Source organism: Lagenorhynchus albirostris, chromosome 6 (assembly GCF_949774975.1).
Source record: "Lagenorhynchus albirostris chromosome 6, mLagAlb1.1, whole genome shotgun sequence".
NCBI classification, from domain to species: Eukaryota; Metazoa; Chordata; class Mammalia; order Artiodactyla; family Delphinidae; genus Lagenorhynchus; species Lagenorhynchus albirostris.
Genome location: NC_083100.1, coordinates 29,588,450 through 29,608,300, shown reverse-complemented (window position 1 = coordinate 29,608,300; position 19,851 = coordinate 29,588,450). Strand labels below are relative to the sequence as shown.

Below are 19,851 nucleotides of genomic sequence, written 5' to 3'. Positions count from 1 at the left end.
ATTAGCTTTTCCACATCTAACTTTGAGTAAGGTATGTGTAGTGCACGTGATATTTGTTTTGAGTAAAATTGTGTTACATGACAGTTGTGAGCCTCTATATCCGGGAACACACTTTAATGGTGTGACTTAGGAAGCCTAATGGCACCTGCATTTTGTAAAATGGGAAAATCCATTTTTGGCATGGTCTCCAGTTTGAAGTTACTCTTTGCATCCAAAAGGGCAGAATGCAACCGATCCATGGTCATAACTAAGATCAGAGCAAAGGACAGAGCCAGACACAGCTGAGAACCAGAAAACACAGAACTCTTTCTAATCCATAGATGTAGACAGAGCTGGGTTCCTGTGGACAAAAGGAGTTTCCACTCCAGTGACACAGAACTTGTGACCCACATCTTGCAGAGGGTAGTTAAGGGAAGCAGAGACCTCTTAGGAATACTGTTGTCAAACAGCTATGTATTTACCATGAATTCATAAGCAGAGCCTGAAACATTTCTTCAAATAGAAATAACAGAGCTGGTCTAGAGATCCCAATACAAATCAGTTCTGGGCAAGAACAGTGTTGGTTCCACCAGTGAAGGTCAATAGAATCAAGGTAACTCAAGAGAAGAGGAATCTGGCCTGGACAGGTCTGCTTAACCTCCCTTGGTTATACATTTCCAGTTGTTTTTTAATGAGGGAGATCTGGAAATTTATATTTGAATTTACTCTATATCATTTATGGTTTGCTGTATGTAACAATGCTTAAGTGGACTGTGTAATTACTGTATCATAGTTCTCATTCTGTATTTTAGACTCATTCATTCTTTTTTTTTTTTTTTTTTTTTTTTTTTTTTGCGATACGCGGGCCTCTCCCTGTTGTGGCCTCTCCCATTGCGGAGCACAGGCTCCGGACGTGCAGGCTCAGCGGCTATGGCTCACGGGCCCAGCCGCTCCGCGGCATGTGGGATCTTCCTGGACTGGGGCACGAACCCGTGTCCCCTGCATCGGCAGGCGGACTCTCAACCACTGCGCCACCAAGGAAGCCCGACTCATTCATTCTTAACTAATCTGTATGTGGTCATCGTAAAGATCCAAGTGAAAGAACCTTCTTTTGCTCTACATAGATATTTGAGTTGACTTGAGTCCACTGGGCTGTTGTACGTAGCATTCCAAGGACCAGAGTGGACAGGCCAAGAAAGTAGGGCTCATCATAGACAGCTGCCTCTCAAGGGCTTTTTCCTTTCAGGAAAGTATTAAGGTTATATAAGCAAATTAAAAAAACCTGTCGGGTAATGAGTCGAAGCCATTAAGCATGGAACTTGATGTTTTTTGTTTTCCAAACCTTATACACTACTTCTGTTCTTTTATTTAAATTATTTAGTGGGTGTTCAATAATTCTGGCTAGAAAGACAGAATTTGTTCTTGCTTGTGATGAAAGTGTCAGCAGTGAGAGATGCACTCCTTGGAGATGCACAGTTTGGGTGTAGAAACTGATGAGGAAAAAGAACAAGGTGAATCACACCTCAGCTACTAGATTAATCCATCAAATTAAATGTTACTATTCAGGAAAGACAGCAGAAAGAAACCGCTTCCATGGTAACTGTTGTCAGAATTGTATTTTTACTCATCTTTCAGAAAATATATGAAAGCCAAATAATATAGCTCTAGTGATACTTGTAATGATTTACTCATTTTCAAATAGCAAGAGCTCTGAAGGCTTGATTTCATCTCTCTCTTGAGTTGGCATTGTCAGTTTAATATCCAGCCAATGTTAATCGCTGAGGGTGAATGTATAGAAGACAGTTGGTATAAATGTCCAAAGATGGTTTATCAGCGAAAGTGTATTGTTACAAAGTTCTCCTGGGTTGCCGAGTGATCACTAAGGAAGATCTTAGTGTGACTCCCTCCCCCACCCTCAATAATATTAGATGTAGCTTCTCTTCTTTGGCTGGTCATGAGGAATTTTACAAATACATTTTCAGTAGAGAGAACTCATGATTTATTCACTGGACTATCTGCTTGGATTATCAATGCCTATTTTCTCTCTTTCTCTTCAGTGTCTATCTTTTGTCTGTATCAGACTTTGAGAGCACTTCAAACTGAGGGGTAGGTAAGAAAAGGGAGGACGATGAAATTGGATTCTCTTTAAAACTGGTTTATTTAGAAAAGAGCTCTCGTAAAAGATTTGGTCAGAAATCAGAATTCAACCTGCTATCCTTTTTTTCTGTATGATCAGATTGGATAACTGAATGTTGGCTTGATTTCTTTCAGAGCAGACGTTCTATCTTTCTTGGCTAGGCTGGCACAGAGAACAAGGTCATACAGTGACCTGCTTCCTTCACTGGGAGTTGCTGATCTGCTGTGACCTGTGAGAAGACTCTGCTTTGCTGATGTTTTAGTGTTGTTTCTGTAATATCCATCTAGGCTAGGACTTCAGCTTCCTAGTTTCAGGTTAAAAGATAGATTAATTCACAAAATACCTTAGTATTTGTTGGACTTGTATGTGTTCACATGACTTACTGACCTCGTGCAATGCTTATTTTGTAATAAATTACCATGTGTTAATTCTCACAATTAAATTCTACAATCCAAACTATAATTTAACTCTCCAGAGTGGAAGACTTCCTGTCTTTTACTTTAAAGGCATGTTTCTTAAGTGTCTATTTGTTAGCAAACACTTGGAAACACTTTGAAATTTCATCCTATTAATTCAGTCCTAGAGCTATCTGAATTCTCTCTTTAAATGCTCTCCAGCAAGCTTTTCTTAGCTCTCTCTAGCCCTCAGCATTCTCATTCCTCATATATAAATGTACTTGCTACCCATACCGTACATTCCTATTAAATTGAGTAGTCAGTCATGGTTAAATAATATGTGACATCTTTACAAATAATATTTACTACTATCATTTAATTGAAGTATTATATTTCTTTTTGGTTTCTCATTTCATTTCCCTAACCAGATTATAAACTTTTTGATCTAAATACTAATTCTTCTATATCTGTATATCTGCCACCATATCTCACCCAAGGTAGGGATTCAATACAAGTTTGTTAATGGGTTAACCAAACCAATGCAAGTTTGTTAATCCTGTGAAATGGAACATGCTAGAAGTAAACATGATGATATTCTCTCCCACGAGCTACCTATTTAAATGCATCTTGGGAAGAACATTGAACAAATTAATTAGCAAAATTGCCTTCATGTAACATTTGCAGCTGTTCCACTTCTCAGGAAAATGATTCATATTATTTTAAAGACATGGCAACTTGAACAAGGTCAAAGCATAATACCTAATGGTATTTAGCAATGCAAATATAAAATTTGCAAATCTTGCAGAGTCTAAATGCGCATTGGATTTTCTAGGAGGTGCCCAGCTATATTGGGAGGGAGTTTTTAAGGTAGAGCTTGACTGATAACCTTTCCAAAACGTTAATATAGTTTTCTTCTTCTGTTTTTCTCTTCCTCCTTTTACTTTACCCCCTCCTTTCTAAATTATTGATCTCTTTCTATGTGGCCAACTTTTTCTAGGAACTTTTCGTTACGTTGTTATATAATTTAATCATCACATACATCCTGTTGGTAAGCTATTATTATTTATATTTTAATGACCAGGAAACATTGAGGTTTGGAGGTTTAAGGACTTCTGGCATGAACTTGGCACTTTTTCTCCCTGAACCTCATCTTTCTTTCTTTGATGTGTGACCTTGTATAAAAATATCATTTAACCCCTCTGTGCCTTTTAAAAATGTTTTTCTTCTATAAGAGGATAATAAAAAAGTCTGCCCTACTAGCTTTATGTTATTCTAGATAATTGAGATAAAACACAAGAAATATAAGGCATTATTATTTTTATTATATATGAGTCTTGATCACATTGGTGATCACCAGTGTGCAAACTTAGAATAAGGGATTAGAACTAGATTATAATTTTAAATGTCCTATTGATATTTTCTTTTGCTCTTTAAGACTCCTAAAACATATTCCCATATTTGAGTTTTTGCATTACACAGAAAAAAGATCCACAAGCTGGACTTTTATGTTTCTCTAGCTGTGGGATAGACCCAGATTGGTCATGTACAGAAAAGCCTGTATGAGCAAAGAAAGTAACATATTTTCTCATTTATTTATTTATTTATTTTTGCTTATAAATCTCAGTTACACGGCTTTATTCAATAGAATATTAGATCAGTTCAGTTCTCAAGTTGTGATTTTATAAGACTTATGAGAAAATCTGTTGATAGTGAGATTGCTTGACATTTTCTTCTACATTTTGCTCCTTTCTCACTTCTTTTTTTTTTAATATTGGCATATAGTTGATTTACAATGTTGTGTTAGCTTCAGGTGTACAACAAAGTGATTCAGTTATGCATATACATATATCTATTCTTAAGAAAGTGATGTATTTTCCTCAAACTGATTTCATTTTAAACTTGGCAGGATTCTGTGTCTCCTGTTTTTCTATGTAGAGAAAAACATACTGTGCAACCAAGATTGATGCAAAACTCCCTGGTGAAGGAACTCAATCCGTTCTTTCTTCAGCAACTCAACCCTTTACAACAAAGCATGCTTCTAATATCTGATTAGCTGGTTCTCTTCCTTCCTTCTTAGTTGGGGAATTTCCAAAGCTGTCTTCTCTGAAATACCATAAAATGTCCTGGAACTCAAAAGAAGAAGGTCTTTGAAATTCTATGAACTTTTCCCACTGTATTTGAAGAAAAAAGGGTGGAAACTCTTGAAGAATCTAGATCTATTGAAAAATCATTGAGAGTAGGGGAAAAAACCATGAGCAAAAAGATAAAGGGAGGGAAAAAATTTTCCTGAAAATGTTATAGTTTATACATGTGTGCACACACAGACACACACACCATATATGTTTGATATTTTAATGAACATAGAATAAACGATATTATCATAGCAATGAGGGAAATAAAAACAAGAAAAGGGACTTCCCATATATATGGACATATTTTTCTTTCTTTAAGTAAAAACATTGTGTATTTCATCATTTTAATGAGAATCTTTTAAAGTGTACAATACACCCTCCTGACTTCTTATATAGAGGACCCTCACTGTCATTGTGCACTTTCTAAGGAGGCAATGCTGGAAAGAAAACTAAACCAGGAGACCTTTCCCCGGGCTCCAGCTCATTCTTCTACTCACCAGCCATGAGACTGTTCTGATCATTTCCCCTCTTTTGTCTCAGCTTCTTCATGTGGAAAATTCAGGCAAAATTTAGAAATATATTCTGCCCAGGTGCAACCCGCTTCCAGCTCCCTGTCTGTGAGCCAATATTGTTCTGCATTTCCTCCAATTAACTCTGATGATGTAAAAAGATTAAAATGCATCCTCCATGGCAGAATGGCACCTTGAAATTTTAACATCTGTGACTCCATAGTTCTGTGATTTCCTTCTAATTATGTGGGCCAAATTTGGTTAAGTGGGGAAAATTCTCTGATTTTTCTGACAAAAATAAGAAGAAAGAAAATTTTTTCTGCATTAAGATGTACTTTATAATGTGATGAATATAATAATTACTTGCTGGACATATTAATATTTTGCATATCTTTCTGTGATAAATATATTAGGGAACCTTATTTCCCAAAGTGATTGCCAAAAAAAAAAAGGGACTTCCCTGGTGGCGCAGTGGTTAAGAATCCACCTGCCAATGCGGGGGACAGGGCTTGATCCCTGGTCTGGGAAGATCCCACATGCCGCAGAGCAACTAAGCCAGTGCACCACAACTGCTGAGCCTACGCTCTAGAGCCTGCGAGCCACAACTACTTAGCCCGCATGCCACAACTACTGAAGCCCATGCGCCTAGAGCCCGTGCTCCTCAATGAAGAGTAACCCCCGCAATGAGAAGCCTGTGCACTGCAACAAAGAGTAGCCCCCGCTAGCTGCAACTAGAGAAAGCCTGCGTGCAGCAACAAAGACCCAATGCAGCCAAAAAAAAAAAGAAAAAGAAAAAGAAAAAATTTACCTACAGTCTCATTAGTAATCAACTGTTTACCTGTTTTACGTTTTCCATGATCCCTTCTGGCAGAGAAGACAGTTTTATTAATCTGGCTTCTAACTCTAATTATAGCATTTTTCTCTCTCAAGCACCTCCTTTCCTAGAAGCCCATAGCTCTCCTCTTTAGGAAGCAGAGCTTATATCATCCTCGTGGTGTCTGCTCAGGCTTGCTTGATACCTTCCAGGTCTTCTGCTCTCCATTTGTAAAGCATTTTCTTGTCTTATTGCTATGCCACTCTGGATATGTTTCCTTTGTTACTTAAATGAGTGTCTCCCTAACTAAACTGAGTATATCTTAAGAGCAGGGAAACTTCTTCTAAATTTTCCTCTGTTACCCAAACCATGTACCTTATAGAGCGTAGTAAAGTAAAATACATGCTCAGTGGATGTTGTGATTGATAGTAGACATCTCAATTCAAGTTGCTCATTTTCTACTGAAATTCAGTCTTGTAATATTTTCTGAATTCTGAGAAAGTGTAAACTGTTCATTTCCCATAATCACTTATGCACACACTCTGTAGAATTTACAACTCCTTACAAGTAGTAAAGAATACTAATTGAATACTTCTTATGTATTCATTTTTGCATGAAAACATATATATCCTGGAAATACCTGCTTTTTATTTCCATAAGTAGATAGTCATCTTTTTCTCTTGTTTTCATGTCCATATTAATGTTAACTATTCTAGACTATAAGTCCCAAGAAAACATAACTGTGTCTTTCAGCTTATATAATGTACCTTACCCAAAGCCGAGCATTTATGATTGCTTCGAAGCATAACGTTGCTGGATAAGATGCAAGGCCAATCTTAGGTGAAGACCCTAAAAGTCTTCTAAAGTTATTTAATATGATACCATGAGGTAAAAAAACAGGAAAACAAAAGCACACTGTTAGGATGTATAAATTGTTCTTCAGTGAAGGAGGTTTGTGTATGTAATTGAGTTTAGTTGCTTCTGTTTATAGAGCTCCTGTAATTTCCCTGTGCCAGATCCTGAGTCAAAAGAAAAAGCTCAGAGTGCTTAGGCAACAGCTGTTCTCAGTCTTTCAGGATGGTAATTCTGAGCCCAGGGTTGTGCTTATTCTTGTCATGAAATGACGCTCTTTGACTTTAAAACCCTGCATTCTTCCACAGTGCTATTACAGTGACAGGTCTTGTAAAAACATGTGTTAATCTTTAAGTCTGTTTAGCAGATATCCCAGTGGAGCAAATAGCCCATTATGACCTTACGTGTGGTTCAGGAACTCTCCTCTGAAGTATTCCTGTGATTTTGTATCATTGAACACATTCCTAAATCTCGCCGTGCAGATCCTTCTTTGTAAAAGAAGAGCAATACTCTTTGAGGTAGTCTTTGTGTTTTCAGTGGGTTTCAGTGGTGCTGGTCAGTTAGTCAACTCTAAAATATTTAATAAACCATAAGTGTTATGGCTGTATATTACAAAAACTTTCTACCCATCCTAACCATTCTTCTAATTTTTCTACCATTTGGAAGAAGTGGGTTAATATGAAATAAGAACAAATAATTTCAAAAAATGTGATTTGTAAAACAATAATGATGAGGACTCATTTTACCTGATTTGAAAACGTATTTAAAATTGACAATTATCAAAACTATATGCATGGTATTTTGTTAAAGAAAAACGGATCAGTTGATATAGAATAACATAGAGATACCAGAAGTTAAAACTTACTTTAATCATTTCTAGGGCAGAGCAGAAATAACAGAATGATAGGGAAAAGTAGCATTTGTCAGGTATTTATTTTGGTCTAGAGAAGAATCTGTACTCTGTGTACAAATGCAGAATGTATAGCAAAGGAAAGAGAAACGGAATGTAAGAAAAATAACATACATCACTGGATTGAAATTACTTAAAATGGATACAGATATTTTAGATCAATATACTAATTCCATTTGCTAACTATGCAAGGAAGATGAATGTTTAAGGAAATCTTAAATCATTTTATAGGAAAATGTGCTGCCTCTCAGCATTAAAGTGAATTCAAATGTTAAAACAGTCTTCCTGATAAAGGTAACAAAATCAGATTTTTTTTTTCCTATGGAGAAACAAGAATGCTGTTGATGACATTGCACTAATTGTTTCAGCTGTTGTGGAAAGTAATCTGTCAATACGTTTGAATCATAGTGTTGGTATTGATGATGATGATGATGATGATGACGACATATGCCAGACACGGTGCTGAGTAAGTGGGGGACATTTAAAGGAAAGCTCTGTGTCTTGGCCACATGTGTGTATATGTGAGCAGACACGTCATTGATCACGTCACACAAAGCCGCACAGTCTCCTGCCCACCTTTTCAGATTCATTGTTTGACATTTCCTCCAAAAGTCATTTATCTACAGGCCATATTCATTAAAATTTTTTTTAAGTTTGTTTTCCGTATTCATTTTTTACTTTTTTTTTTTTTTTGCGGTATGCGGGCCTCTCACTCTTGTGGCTTCTCCCGTTGCGGAGCACAGGCTCCGGACGTGCAGGCTCAGCGGCCATGGCTCACGGGCCCAGCCGCTCCGCGGCATGTGGGATCTTCCCGGACCGGGGCACGAACCCGTGTCCCCTGCATCGGCAGGCGGACTCTCAACCACTGCGCCACCAGGGAAGGCCCCTTTTTACTCTATTTTTTACAGATGTTTCCTCCCAGGTCCGGAATGTCTTTTCTTCTCTTGGCAGGAAGATTCTTACTCATTTTAAAAAATTTTGTTCAAACCGCACCTTGTCACTGAAGCCTTGGTCCCTGTGGTCCCTTAGGCACACGAAGGATGGCAGCCCTGCCTGCTTCTCTGGAGGCTGCCGCTTCCTTGAGCGTGGGGCTGTGTCCCAGCCATTCTTTCTACACAGGGTGGGACTCAACACGTGTGTGTGGAAGGAGTAAATAAAATAAGCAAAGGAAAATCCCAGTATTACTATTATTTGCCAGCCCTTTCATTGAATTCTGTTAAACTGAAGCTTGTCACATTGACTCCGTATAAACTTATTTGACAATGATCAAATTGTCTGACTCTGAGCAATTTCTTTCAAATGGAGTAAGCAGTTACCACCGGGGTATGTTATTTTGCAACAGGGTTTTCTTGGGGTTTGTACTTGTCTCATTGCTTATTTGCTGTAAAATGAGCCTTTTGCTGGGAGGTTCTTTACATCAATAACAGACATACAGAGATTTGCCTAAATTTGAAATCAAAACACTTTTCTTTGGAATATTCATTTGGAAGTTTTGCTTCATTTGTTTTGCTAAGTCATAATTTATGTGTAGTTTTTTGTTTTATGTGTAGTTACTCTTTTTACCACAATATATTCTTGTTTATAAAGATGCTCAAAGAAGTACATTTATCACCTCTTTTAGGTCAGGGTGCCATTAATGAACTCTTCTCTACTATTTAATATTCTTAAGAGAAATATGCCTAAGGATGCTTAAGGTTTTTCTTTTTTCTTTTTTTTTTTTTTAAACTTTTGGGACCTAGAGATGAAAAATTTCCCCTTGTACAAATTATTCATCAAATAAAAATTTTCATGCAAAAATTAATGCTTTAAGACACAGAATGAATTTAGATTAAAGACTCTGTGATATTTATAGTAGATAAATAGAGGTTCTGCTACAGATGACAGAGACCATACCTGACAAGACAGAAATTTCTTTCTCTCTCAAGGAGTTGTCTGGATACAGGAAGCTCAGATCAAGGATGATGACCCTGTTCTACTGATACATGGTTGTTTGAGGTAGACATGGCGTCCCGTGGTATTAGGGATTGAGGTGCCTTCTCTCTCATTGCTCTGTATTTAAAATTTAATATGTTAATTTCCTTTTAATTTTATTTATTTATTACAGAGTGACTATCTGATCAGCAGTTATGCTTGACAAGAAGCAGAAGTCATGGTTTATTTATAGTGTTTTATAGGTTTGGCATGGTAAAAGAGTCTTGACAATAAATACTTGGTTAATTAATTGAAAGTTCATGTATTTGGGGGAAGGGTTGTTAATGTACGACTGTTCGCAAGACCCTTGTGGTACGAGTTGTGGAGCAAACCGTCCAGGGTGGGAAGCGATCATACATCACTGTGGAGGGAGGGACAAATGCAGTGCTCCTGAAGTCCTGAGTTCGTTCCCAGCAGGCATGTGAAGGAAGCTTCCTGGAAAGTAATGGCGTTAGGCTGTCCTTGAAGGATGTCTATAATGCGAAGTGGAGGAGAAGGGAAAAGAGGAGCATGGGGTGGCATTGAGGGAAGGGGGACTGGAAAGTGTCTGGTTGCCATGCATGTAGCACTTCACACACGACACCCACTGTACCTTAGGAATGAGGTCTGGAGGAAGGAGGTTTGTGTGTGTGTAGCGGGTGGGTGTTGCATGTATCCTTGTCCTTTTTTTTTTCTTTCCTGATTGGGTGACAAAAGAGAGTTTTATCTTGGATAATACTTTAACAAAACTTCATTGATTTGTTAATTTACATTATGCAAGACGCTTCTGTGAGCTATACCAATCTTTAATACCTAGAACATATGATTCATGTTTAGATGAGATTATCTTTGTATTTGGATTAAATCACAATGAGGACAGTATTTGTAAATGTGTGACTTTCAAAGGGGGATATGAACTCTCGTTATCCACGACGGGCCTGGTTTGAAGTGCTTGCTGAAGTTAATAGGTTGTGCTATCCCATTTTACCGGCTCATTCTGCTGATACATCATTTAGAGAAAGTTCCAATTCCTGATGAAGAGCAGAGCGCTGACATGAGTTTTCACTTAGGTGTGCAGAAAGAATCGGTTAGCTTTGTGCACAGAATAGGATGAAATCAAGCTTTAATTAGTCAGACTTTTGCATAATTCATCCCGGTCCCTTTGAAAGTCCAGTTGAATCTGCTCTTAATCTTTGTCACGATGGGTCCCTTTTAAAGGACTTTTACTAGTTCCTTCCTGCAGAGATATTTAGGTCTTCCAAGTAAGCCCACGACAATGCACCTGATTTCTTAAAGAAATGAATTGTTACATAAGGATCCATAAAGAAATGAATCAGTCCATGAAATTTTCTTCTTATTAAATATCATTCTTGATATCAATATAATCAGCTTTAAAGATAGGAAAGTAAGCTAAGGTTCTTTCTGTCTTTTTGAATCCATAGGCTGTCCATCTGGCCCAGGCAAGCTTCCAGATTGAAGCCTTCGGCTCCAAATTCATTCTTGACCTCACACTGAACAAGTAAGTATTTAGTTATGATTCTGTTAAGATGTAAGTGCAGTAAAACTCTGCTTCATGATAATATTTTAGTCAAAGTAATGTCTGTTGTTGAAGCAACTGATATTTTCTAGCTGATTATATGTCATATAGCACTTAAAGAAAAATATAAAAGTCTGAAGTTAATTCTTTTAATAATAATAATGTCTTTTTATTCCTGAAAGAAGAGGCATTTAACATTTAATTTGTTAAAAATCTCAAATACAGTTCTTAGATATTGTGATTTTAAATGGAACAAATATTTAAAGTAATGCTAGTTAATTAAGTGCTAACTATAATCGTTACAATATATAGCAAGCATGATAAATTACTGACTCAAGTATAGTTAGACTTCAGTCTAGAAATTCCACTTTACCTTTCAGTATGCAATTCACACGACTTCTGTATGAAGAACAGAAGAACAGAAGAAAATGATGACTTGCAAATACCTCTTTTGAGAAGGTTCTTTGCTTCGTAATTTGCTCTAATACAGTTGGTTAGAAATTTTGGTCCTGATGAAGATTTACCCAATTTTTCTCTGAGCATGTGTTTATGTTGATATTTAAATGCTATTTCCCAAGTTGGAACCAATTGCACAGATGTCTTTGTACAAAGCACGAACAAGAGCTGTTGCCTTAAGCAGGGCTCTTCAGCCTCGAATTGAGCCAGCAGTGAGCCTTTCTTTGGTGAAAGAACTTTCCTGCATGGTTTTCTTTAGTTTAAGAAGCTCCAGTCAATATTTTAAACTCTCATCGGTATTTTGACCAAGACTGCATTTTTTGCCAGAAAAATACCACGTAATGCTATCAGACACTATAATGTGGGTGACCACAGTCAATATCTGAGAGATTGCAGAAGACTATAAAGAACAACTATTAAATTTCTTGTGTGCCAAATTCTGTGAGCTCTGCAGAAAAAAAGATGCAGGGTCAGCTTGGGTGCTCCTTACTCAAGTGTAATTGCAGCTTTAAGTCAGAATGAATCAGCAGAACTCAGAATTTCCTGTGTTGAAGATACTGCAGGTTTTCCTCTTTGAGTCTGCTGAGCATTGGTTGAGTTCCTTTTCACCATGCTGGGTCAGCACTGTGCCTGCGAAAGGGTCATATGGGGACATCCAGGGTACTTAGAGGTCTGGAGACACATCAGAAAATTATTTACCACGAATATTTAACATGCAGAGGAATCAAATTGAGCACCTACTATGAGCAGTCTTTGCCTTAAGGAGCTTATAGTCTACTTGGGAGAGGTTAATAGATAAACGTATAATTTTAGAGCAGTGTGAAATTGGTTGTGCTGGAGATAAACATGGAATGCTATGGTAGCACTAGAGAGAGGAAGCTCTCCAGGCTGGAGGAGTGTGAAAAGGCATCTTAGGAAAGATGATGCTTGAGCTAAATCTTGGAGGGCAAGTGCTAGTGAGGAAGGGAAGTGTTGGGGATGGATGGGCGAGAGAGGGAGAGAGAGAGAGAGGGAGAGGGAGAGGGAGAGGGAGAGGGAGAGGGAGAGGGAGAGAGAGAGAGAGAGAGAATGGAGAATTGTGTTCTAGGCAGAGGAGAGAGTGTGTGCTAAGGAGAAGGGCCATGTAGCAGTGGGGCATGTTAAAGGGAGCATGAGTCTTTTGTTGAATTTCTTGGTAAATTACAAGGTTGAGGGAGGTGAGTCAGAAGAGGTAGGCACAGGGACAGCTCAACTCATGCAAGATCTTGTGTGTCATGCTCAGTGCTGGTCTATTATCCCCTAGACTGTGAAAAATGAAGTAAGCAGATAAACAGAAGTTCTGTTCTCAGGAAGTGCTAAAAGGCATGGAGAGGGAATGCTTTCGAGGAGTCTTCGACTGATAAAAATCATTAGGATTGCTTTGATGTGGGTGGCAAGGCAGAAAGAAGGGTTCAAGTTAAGAGGTACCTTGATTGCATAGCTGGGTGGAAGGTGGTATCCAGGTGAAATGGGCAGCACAGGGAAAAACAGGTTAAATGGTGAAGAGAAAAGAATGTGAAATCAGAGTAGACATAATTGATCTGAGGGGCTTTGGGACATACATGAAGCCATGTCTAGGCAGTAGGTGGATATAACAGTCTAAAGCTCAGGGAAGAGGTGGGGGCTAGAGATAGTAGAGTTGAAAGTAGTTTCCATAGGAATGTTAATGATAAACGTGGTTGTGAATGAGACCATGTTCATTCAGGAAGGGTGGGTAAAATAAGGAGAGCATAAGTTGGGAAGATTGTTAAGGGTTGAGGAGAGGAAGAGGAGTCAATGAAGGGACAGAGAATGAGTGATCAGAGTAGTGGGAGGAGAATCAGGAGCACGATTGAATAGAGAGTTTCAAAACAGAAAGTTGTGATGTATAGCCTCACATGCAGCAGAATGATCTAGTGAGATAACGGGCAAAGATTGCCTTTGTATTTACCTATTAAGTAATCACTGATGGTCTGAAGGCAGCAGTTTCCATAAAGTTTGGGGCAGAAACCAGGTTACAGTGGGCTGGGAGTGACTGAGAGGAGATGGTTTGGAGACAGCATTGCTCATTGGGTAAGTTTGGGTGAGAAGGAAAGAGAGCTAGCATAGTAGCCAGAAGAAGACATTGGGGTCTAGGAAGGGGTTTTCAGGGATAACAGAGCAAGTGTTAGGCTGACAAATGGAGATGTTAAGAGTGAGGAATGAAGATACAGAAGAGAGGAGATAATTTATGGAGCAAGATCTGGGTGAAGATACAAGGGAGTGAGAACAAGAACACAAGGGCAACTTAGTTTTGAACCAGGAGAGAGTTCATTCCTAACTTGTATGAAGGTATTAGGGCATATGCAGGTAGAGATAAGCTTGCAGGAGAAGGGATGGAGTTCAGTTCATCTCTGAAGATTTCTTTCTTCTTGGAGACAGCATTATCTACCATTGGGATGGAGAAGGAGGGCGGGTTGGGCTTGAGGAAAATGATGAAAGTTTAGGCTAACATGGAGAGAAATGGGTGAGGAAGCTCACCAAGGTCATGTTAAAGAATTTATGAGCAATCTTCATTAGAAGTCATATGTTATGTGTTGGTGTTTGTGTCATTGTACCTGATGGTGTTTTATTTTATTTTTTTAACCTGGAGTGCTCAGTAACTCCGTCACTGCACTGTGTGGGGGAGGAAGGTAGATTGTAGTGTGGGTGTTTTCTGGTGGTGACTCAGAGGAAGAGCAGTGGAGACAGAGCTCTTTGAATACTGGTGAATAACTAGGGTAGTTTGCTATCAGGATCCAGTTTGGGTAAGAATGGAGGTGAGGTCAAGAGGACCAGGAAAAAATGGAGGTCTCTATAGGAACAAGTAAATGCAGTGAGAGGGAGACCATGAGACCCATAATCACATGGTGTCTCCCCTGTTCAGAGTCCCGAGCCTTCTGAGCGCAACGTGTGTGTGCAATGCTCACATGATCTCCGGAGACAAGGGAATTGGGTAAGAGTGTGACAAGTGTTGGCCAGGGTGGGTCTCTACTTTAAATAACTTTCGATGGCTGTGATTCACTAAATTTCAATGGCTGCTCCATTAGAATGAATGTAAAGAGTCAAGAGAATTTTTAAAATCAGTCATGGAGAAAGAGCTTCTGAGCAAAGAAGAATCTCATTTCCACCAAAGGGTGGTCGTTGCCACACTATTTACAACAATTTTAAATTGTTAAGGTGGGGAAGGGCAAAAGGTGTATGATAGGTATACGAGCTCAGTGAAGGAAAGAAAGCATTAAGGTGTTAACATAAACTGATCAGAGTGGTATCTGCAGAATCTAAAGGGTTAATGACCTCACCCAGGCTGGACTGCCAGCTTGTGAAGACTACCCTGTTGTGAGTTCCTGGGAGAACTTTCTGAGTCTGTGCTTTCATGGATTGAACAAGTGAGGCCTTGGCTCGCTGAGGCATCTCATGGCAGAGGTGCGTGTTTTAATTTAGCCAACAAATATTGAGTGAGCGTCTGCTCTATGCCTGCAATTGCTCTAGGTGCTGATGCTGCTGGGAGTGAAATAGACAAGTTCGCTGTCTCCCCTCATGGAGCTTTGTTCCAGGGGAAGACAGACAGTGAACCACTAAATAAAGACGAGTGCATTGAAAAACGTATAGCTGGGCTACGTGATGGAAAGAGACTTCAGCTGGGAGTGGCCAGTGTGGTTTAGATGTCACAGAAGCCAGAAGGTCTCTCTGAGGTCTCTCTGAGGAGGGACATTGAGCTGAGACCTGATCGTCCAAGATGAGACACCACGTGAGGCTGGAAGGTGAGAAGGTTCCACTCAGCTGGGACTGTGAGACAGCAAGTGCGGAGGAGAATGTGGGATGTTCAAGAAGGACCAAGGCTGATGTGACTGGAGTGCAGCGGGGGGCAGGGGGCGGTGGGAGACTGAGGAGATGAGGTCAGAGAGGAAGCCATGTAGCCAGACCGTGAAGGGCCATTGTCCACAGGGAGGCATTTGAGTAGGACGCCACTGGAGGGCAGGAAGCATGGCCATCACACCATTCGGTTTACATTTTTTTATCCCCAAAAGTCCTAGCTGTGGCTTCAGAGGATCTTTTGTCATACTCCTTTCAGGATACTCCCCTTTTCAATTTTGTTTTGTTTTTTCTCTAGAATGACCATTGTTCCAAGTTACATAAGGTTTAAAAAGGATTACTAGATTAACAATTCTGTTTCTTTTTTGGCTGTACCCCGTGGCATGTGGGATCTCCAGGGATCCAACCCGTGCCCTCTGCAGTGGAAGCACAGATTCGTAACCCCTGGACCGTCAGGGAAGTCCCCAGCAATTCTTGATGTGTGTTGTTGATCCTTGGAAGTCCTCGGGGAGTCTGAGGATTGTCTCTCTGATATGTGTGATTGGAATTATGCCATTTTACCTATAGTTAAATTTGCTGGTGTCTTCAGCAAATGTTAATTGGGAATAATTGTGACCAGAGTTACATAATGGTTGAGAGCATAGGTTCTGGAGTCAAACAGACCTGGGTTTGAATCTGGAGGCTGTCATTTACTAGCTGTGTGACCTTGGGCAAATTTCTTAACTTCTTTTTTAGTAATAGTTTGAGATACAATTCACACACCGTGAAATTCACTCCTTTAAAGTATTCCCTTCAATGGTTTTTATTATGTTCACAGAGTTGTGCAGTTATTACCACCATCTAATTCCAGAGCATTTTTGTTGCCCCAGAAAGAAACCCTGTATCTAAAGCAGTCACACCCCCTCCCCCCAAGCTTCTGGTAACCACTCATCTACTTTCTGTTGCTATGAATTTTCTTATTCTGGACATTTTATATAAATGCATTTATACAACTTGTGACCTTTTGTGATTGGCTTCTTTACGTAGTGTAATATTTTCAAGGTTCATTTATGTTGTAGCTGAATAATATGCCATTGTATGGATATATTCTTAGCTTCTTAAGCTATAGGTTGTTGTAAGGACTAACTAAGGTAATGTGTGATACTTATACATGTCGTCTGCTAATTGGAAAGGCATGCTCCATGCTGTGGACTGAATTCCCCCTAAAATTCCTATGTTTAAGCCTTAACCTGCAATATGACTGTATTTGGAGATAGAGCCTCCAAGGAGGTAATTAAGGTTAAATGAGGTCATATGGTGGAGCCTTGATCTGATAGGATTAGTGTTATTATAAGATAGACACCAGAGAGTTTGCTCCCTCTCTCTCTGCCATGTGAGGACACAGCAAGAAGGCAGCCATCTGCAAGCCAGGAAAAGAGACCTCACCAGGAACTGAATCAGCCAGCATCTTGTTCTTGGATTTCTAGTCTCCAGAAGTATGCGAGATAGATTTCTGTTGTTTAACCACCCAGTTTATGGTATCTTTGTTCTGATTTTGGGGGGTATTTGATTTAAGATGAATATCTAGAAAATGTTGATTTTTAAAGAAATATATGCCCACAGTAGTTTTCTCATGAAATGTAGTTCATGCAATGCTTTTGAAAGAAGAAAACAGCCACATTGATGTAGTTTCAGCTAGGTTAAATAAAGACCCTGGCTTCCGTGTTGATTAGCATGGTTAATTCATTCTTTATTCAGCCAACAAACATTTATTGAGCATCTAGTTTGTGTAAGGTACTGTGCTGAGCAACCCAGGGAATTCAGAGCTGTGTAAAAGAATCCCTCCTCTCCAAGAGCCCATAGCAGAGAAAAGAGATTAAAATATATACAAATTATAGTAAACATGATAGGAAGTGACTTGGGAAGCCTTGGTGTTGGAAGGTTTTATGGGGAAGATGAGATTTAATGTTTTTCTTAAAGGATGCTGTCTTGGTTTTGCTTCCTCTGGTAGCAGATCCTGAAGCAAGGAAATACATTTAGGGAGCTGAGGAGTGACAAGTGGAAGGGAAGGGAGCTAAAAAAGGGTAATTTCCCATGTGCCCAACTGGGGCTCATTCCCACTGAGGAAACCCTGGGAGTCCATGAATTCATCCTCTAGAACATGCCAGAATATTATTGAACTGAGGGGTGAGGAAGCTGGAGTTTTGTTCACCAAGTGCCAGTCTGTTGTTGGTTGAGAGCTGTTTCTGGGGGCAATAACTTTTCAGTATGTCCCTCGTGCCTCCTCTCAGGTAGAAAAAAGCCAGAAATCTTAGGTATTTCCAGTCACCCACCTTCAGCGTGTTATGCTGAGGCCATGTGGGCAGGGCATGTTGGAGTCTGCTACAGATGCTTCGATTTGGAAAGATGTGGTAGGGAGAAAGGTGCCTTTTACGTGGGGAAGTGGCAGAGCCAAGGTTTGAGAGCAGGAAAGCATCGAACCCCTGGTATGAGTGAAGACTAGTGAACCCCTTCTCTCAAAGAAGCCTGAACCACCGATCAGCAGATGGAAGGCAAGCTGCCTGCTTGGAGTCACTGGATTCAGAGGGGGAATTTCAGTCTTGTTCTGTTGACTGTTTTTCCAGCTCTGCAAATTTGGAGATTTGAACTTAAAATTTGGTTTATAAGGAGAAGCATGTGGAGGAGAGACAGGTCTCCTGCCCCATTTTCCTTTTGTGAATGAATAGGAGCAGAAGCTGTGGCTGGAGAAGAGTGAGGCAGGTCCACCTGCAGTGCAGTCCGGGGCGGACTTGTGAGTTGGCTTGACTCCTGACCTAAGGTTGGCTGGCCATACATGTCAGTGCTGACCCCCTGCTTCTCTCCTGTTATCTGCCTATCAGTCTCACTGCTGGAACTCCTCTCACACATCTGGACGAGGGAAGGCACTGGCTTTTGGGAATTCAGGCTTTTGGTCTCAAACTCGCTGCTGAGGCTGCCCGCTGAGGCATGTTTTCTGGGTTTGAGTCCAGAGGAGTTAGAAATGATGAGTAACCTTGCTTTCCATTTCAGAATTCTATGTCTTTAAGATGCTGCCAATTCATAGGCTAAATGCTTTATTTCCCAATTTCAGGGGTCTGTAGAAGGAAGGCTCTCTACTGCAATAGTAATGATGGTAATAGATCCTGTGCTAAGCCCTTTACTCATATGCTCCAATTTAAATCCTGTCACCAACCCTGCAAGGAAGATGTGATCATTTCCAGCAACCTGAGACCTGGTGACATTCAGTCACATGTTGATGTGCAGCCTGGGCCGTCTGTCTGGAGTCTTCTGTGGCTGCTTTGATCACAGCCCTGGACTATAAATTTACAAGGGAGCTGGGCATAATTCTAATGATGGCTCATCTGTTCACATTAGGTGAGAAAAAAGAATGTAACTATTTCAGTCAATTTTTAACAGTATAAAGAAAATGCAGAAGGTTCAGATAGGGTTTAAAATAGTCCTGTTTTTTTTTAAAAAAATTTATTAGGTAACATTTGTTTATAGCATTATGTAAGTTACACGTGTACATTAGATTTCTACTCATGTATACAATACAGCGTGCTTACCACCCAAAATTTAGTTATCATTCATCAGTACAATTGATCCCCCTTACCCGTTTCACGCCCCCCCCCTCATTCCTGCTCCTTCCTCTCTGGTAACCCCTACTCTGTTCTCTGTATCTATGTGTTTGTTTTTTGTTTGGTTTGGTTTATTTACTTAGTTAAGCTTGTTTTCAATATTCTACATATGAATGCAATCATACGGTATTTGTCTTTTTCCATCTGACTTATTTCACTTAGCATAATACCCTCAAGGTCCATCCATGTTGTCACAAACGGCAAGATTTCATCTTTCTTTAAAAAATATTTATTTATATGGCCGCACCATGTCTTAGTTGCGGCATGCGGGATCTTTGTTGCGGTGCGCGGGATCTTCGTTGTGGAGCTCAGGCTTCTCTCTAGTTGTGGCATGCGAGCTCTCTAGTTGTGGTGCGCGGGCTCCAGAGCACGTGGGCTTAGTTGCCCTGCAGCATGTGGGATCTTAGTTTCCTGACCAGGGATCGAACCCACGTCCCCTGCTTTGGAAGGAGGATTCTTAACCACTGAACCACCAGGGAAGTCCCAAGATTTCATCTTTTTTTATGACTAAGTAGTATTTCTTTGTATGTATATATACCATGTGTTCTTTATCCATTCATCTGTTGATGGGCGCTTAGGTTGTTCCAATATCTTGGTTACTATAAATAATGCTGTAGTGAACATAGAGATGCATATATCTTTTCAAAGTAGTGTTTTCTTATTCTTTGGATAAATACCCAGAAGTAGAATAGCTGGATCATATGGTAGCTCTCT

At 39.7% G+C, this 19,851-nt stretch overlaps 1 protein-coding gene across 1 annotated transcript in view; it reads left to right on the top strand.

The window, feature by feature from the left end:
* ADAM23 (ADAM metallopeptidase domain 23) overlaps positions 1-19,851 on the top strand; it is a 162,443-nt gene that overhangs the window by 34,569 nt on the left and 108,023 nt on the right. The window contains exon 3 of the mRNA XM_060151339.1: positions 11,121-11,197. Coding sequence (XP_060007322.1) covers positions 11,121-11,197 — 77 coding nt within the window. The remainder of the gene's footprint in view (positions 1-11,120; positions 11,198-19,851) is intronic.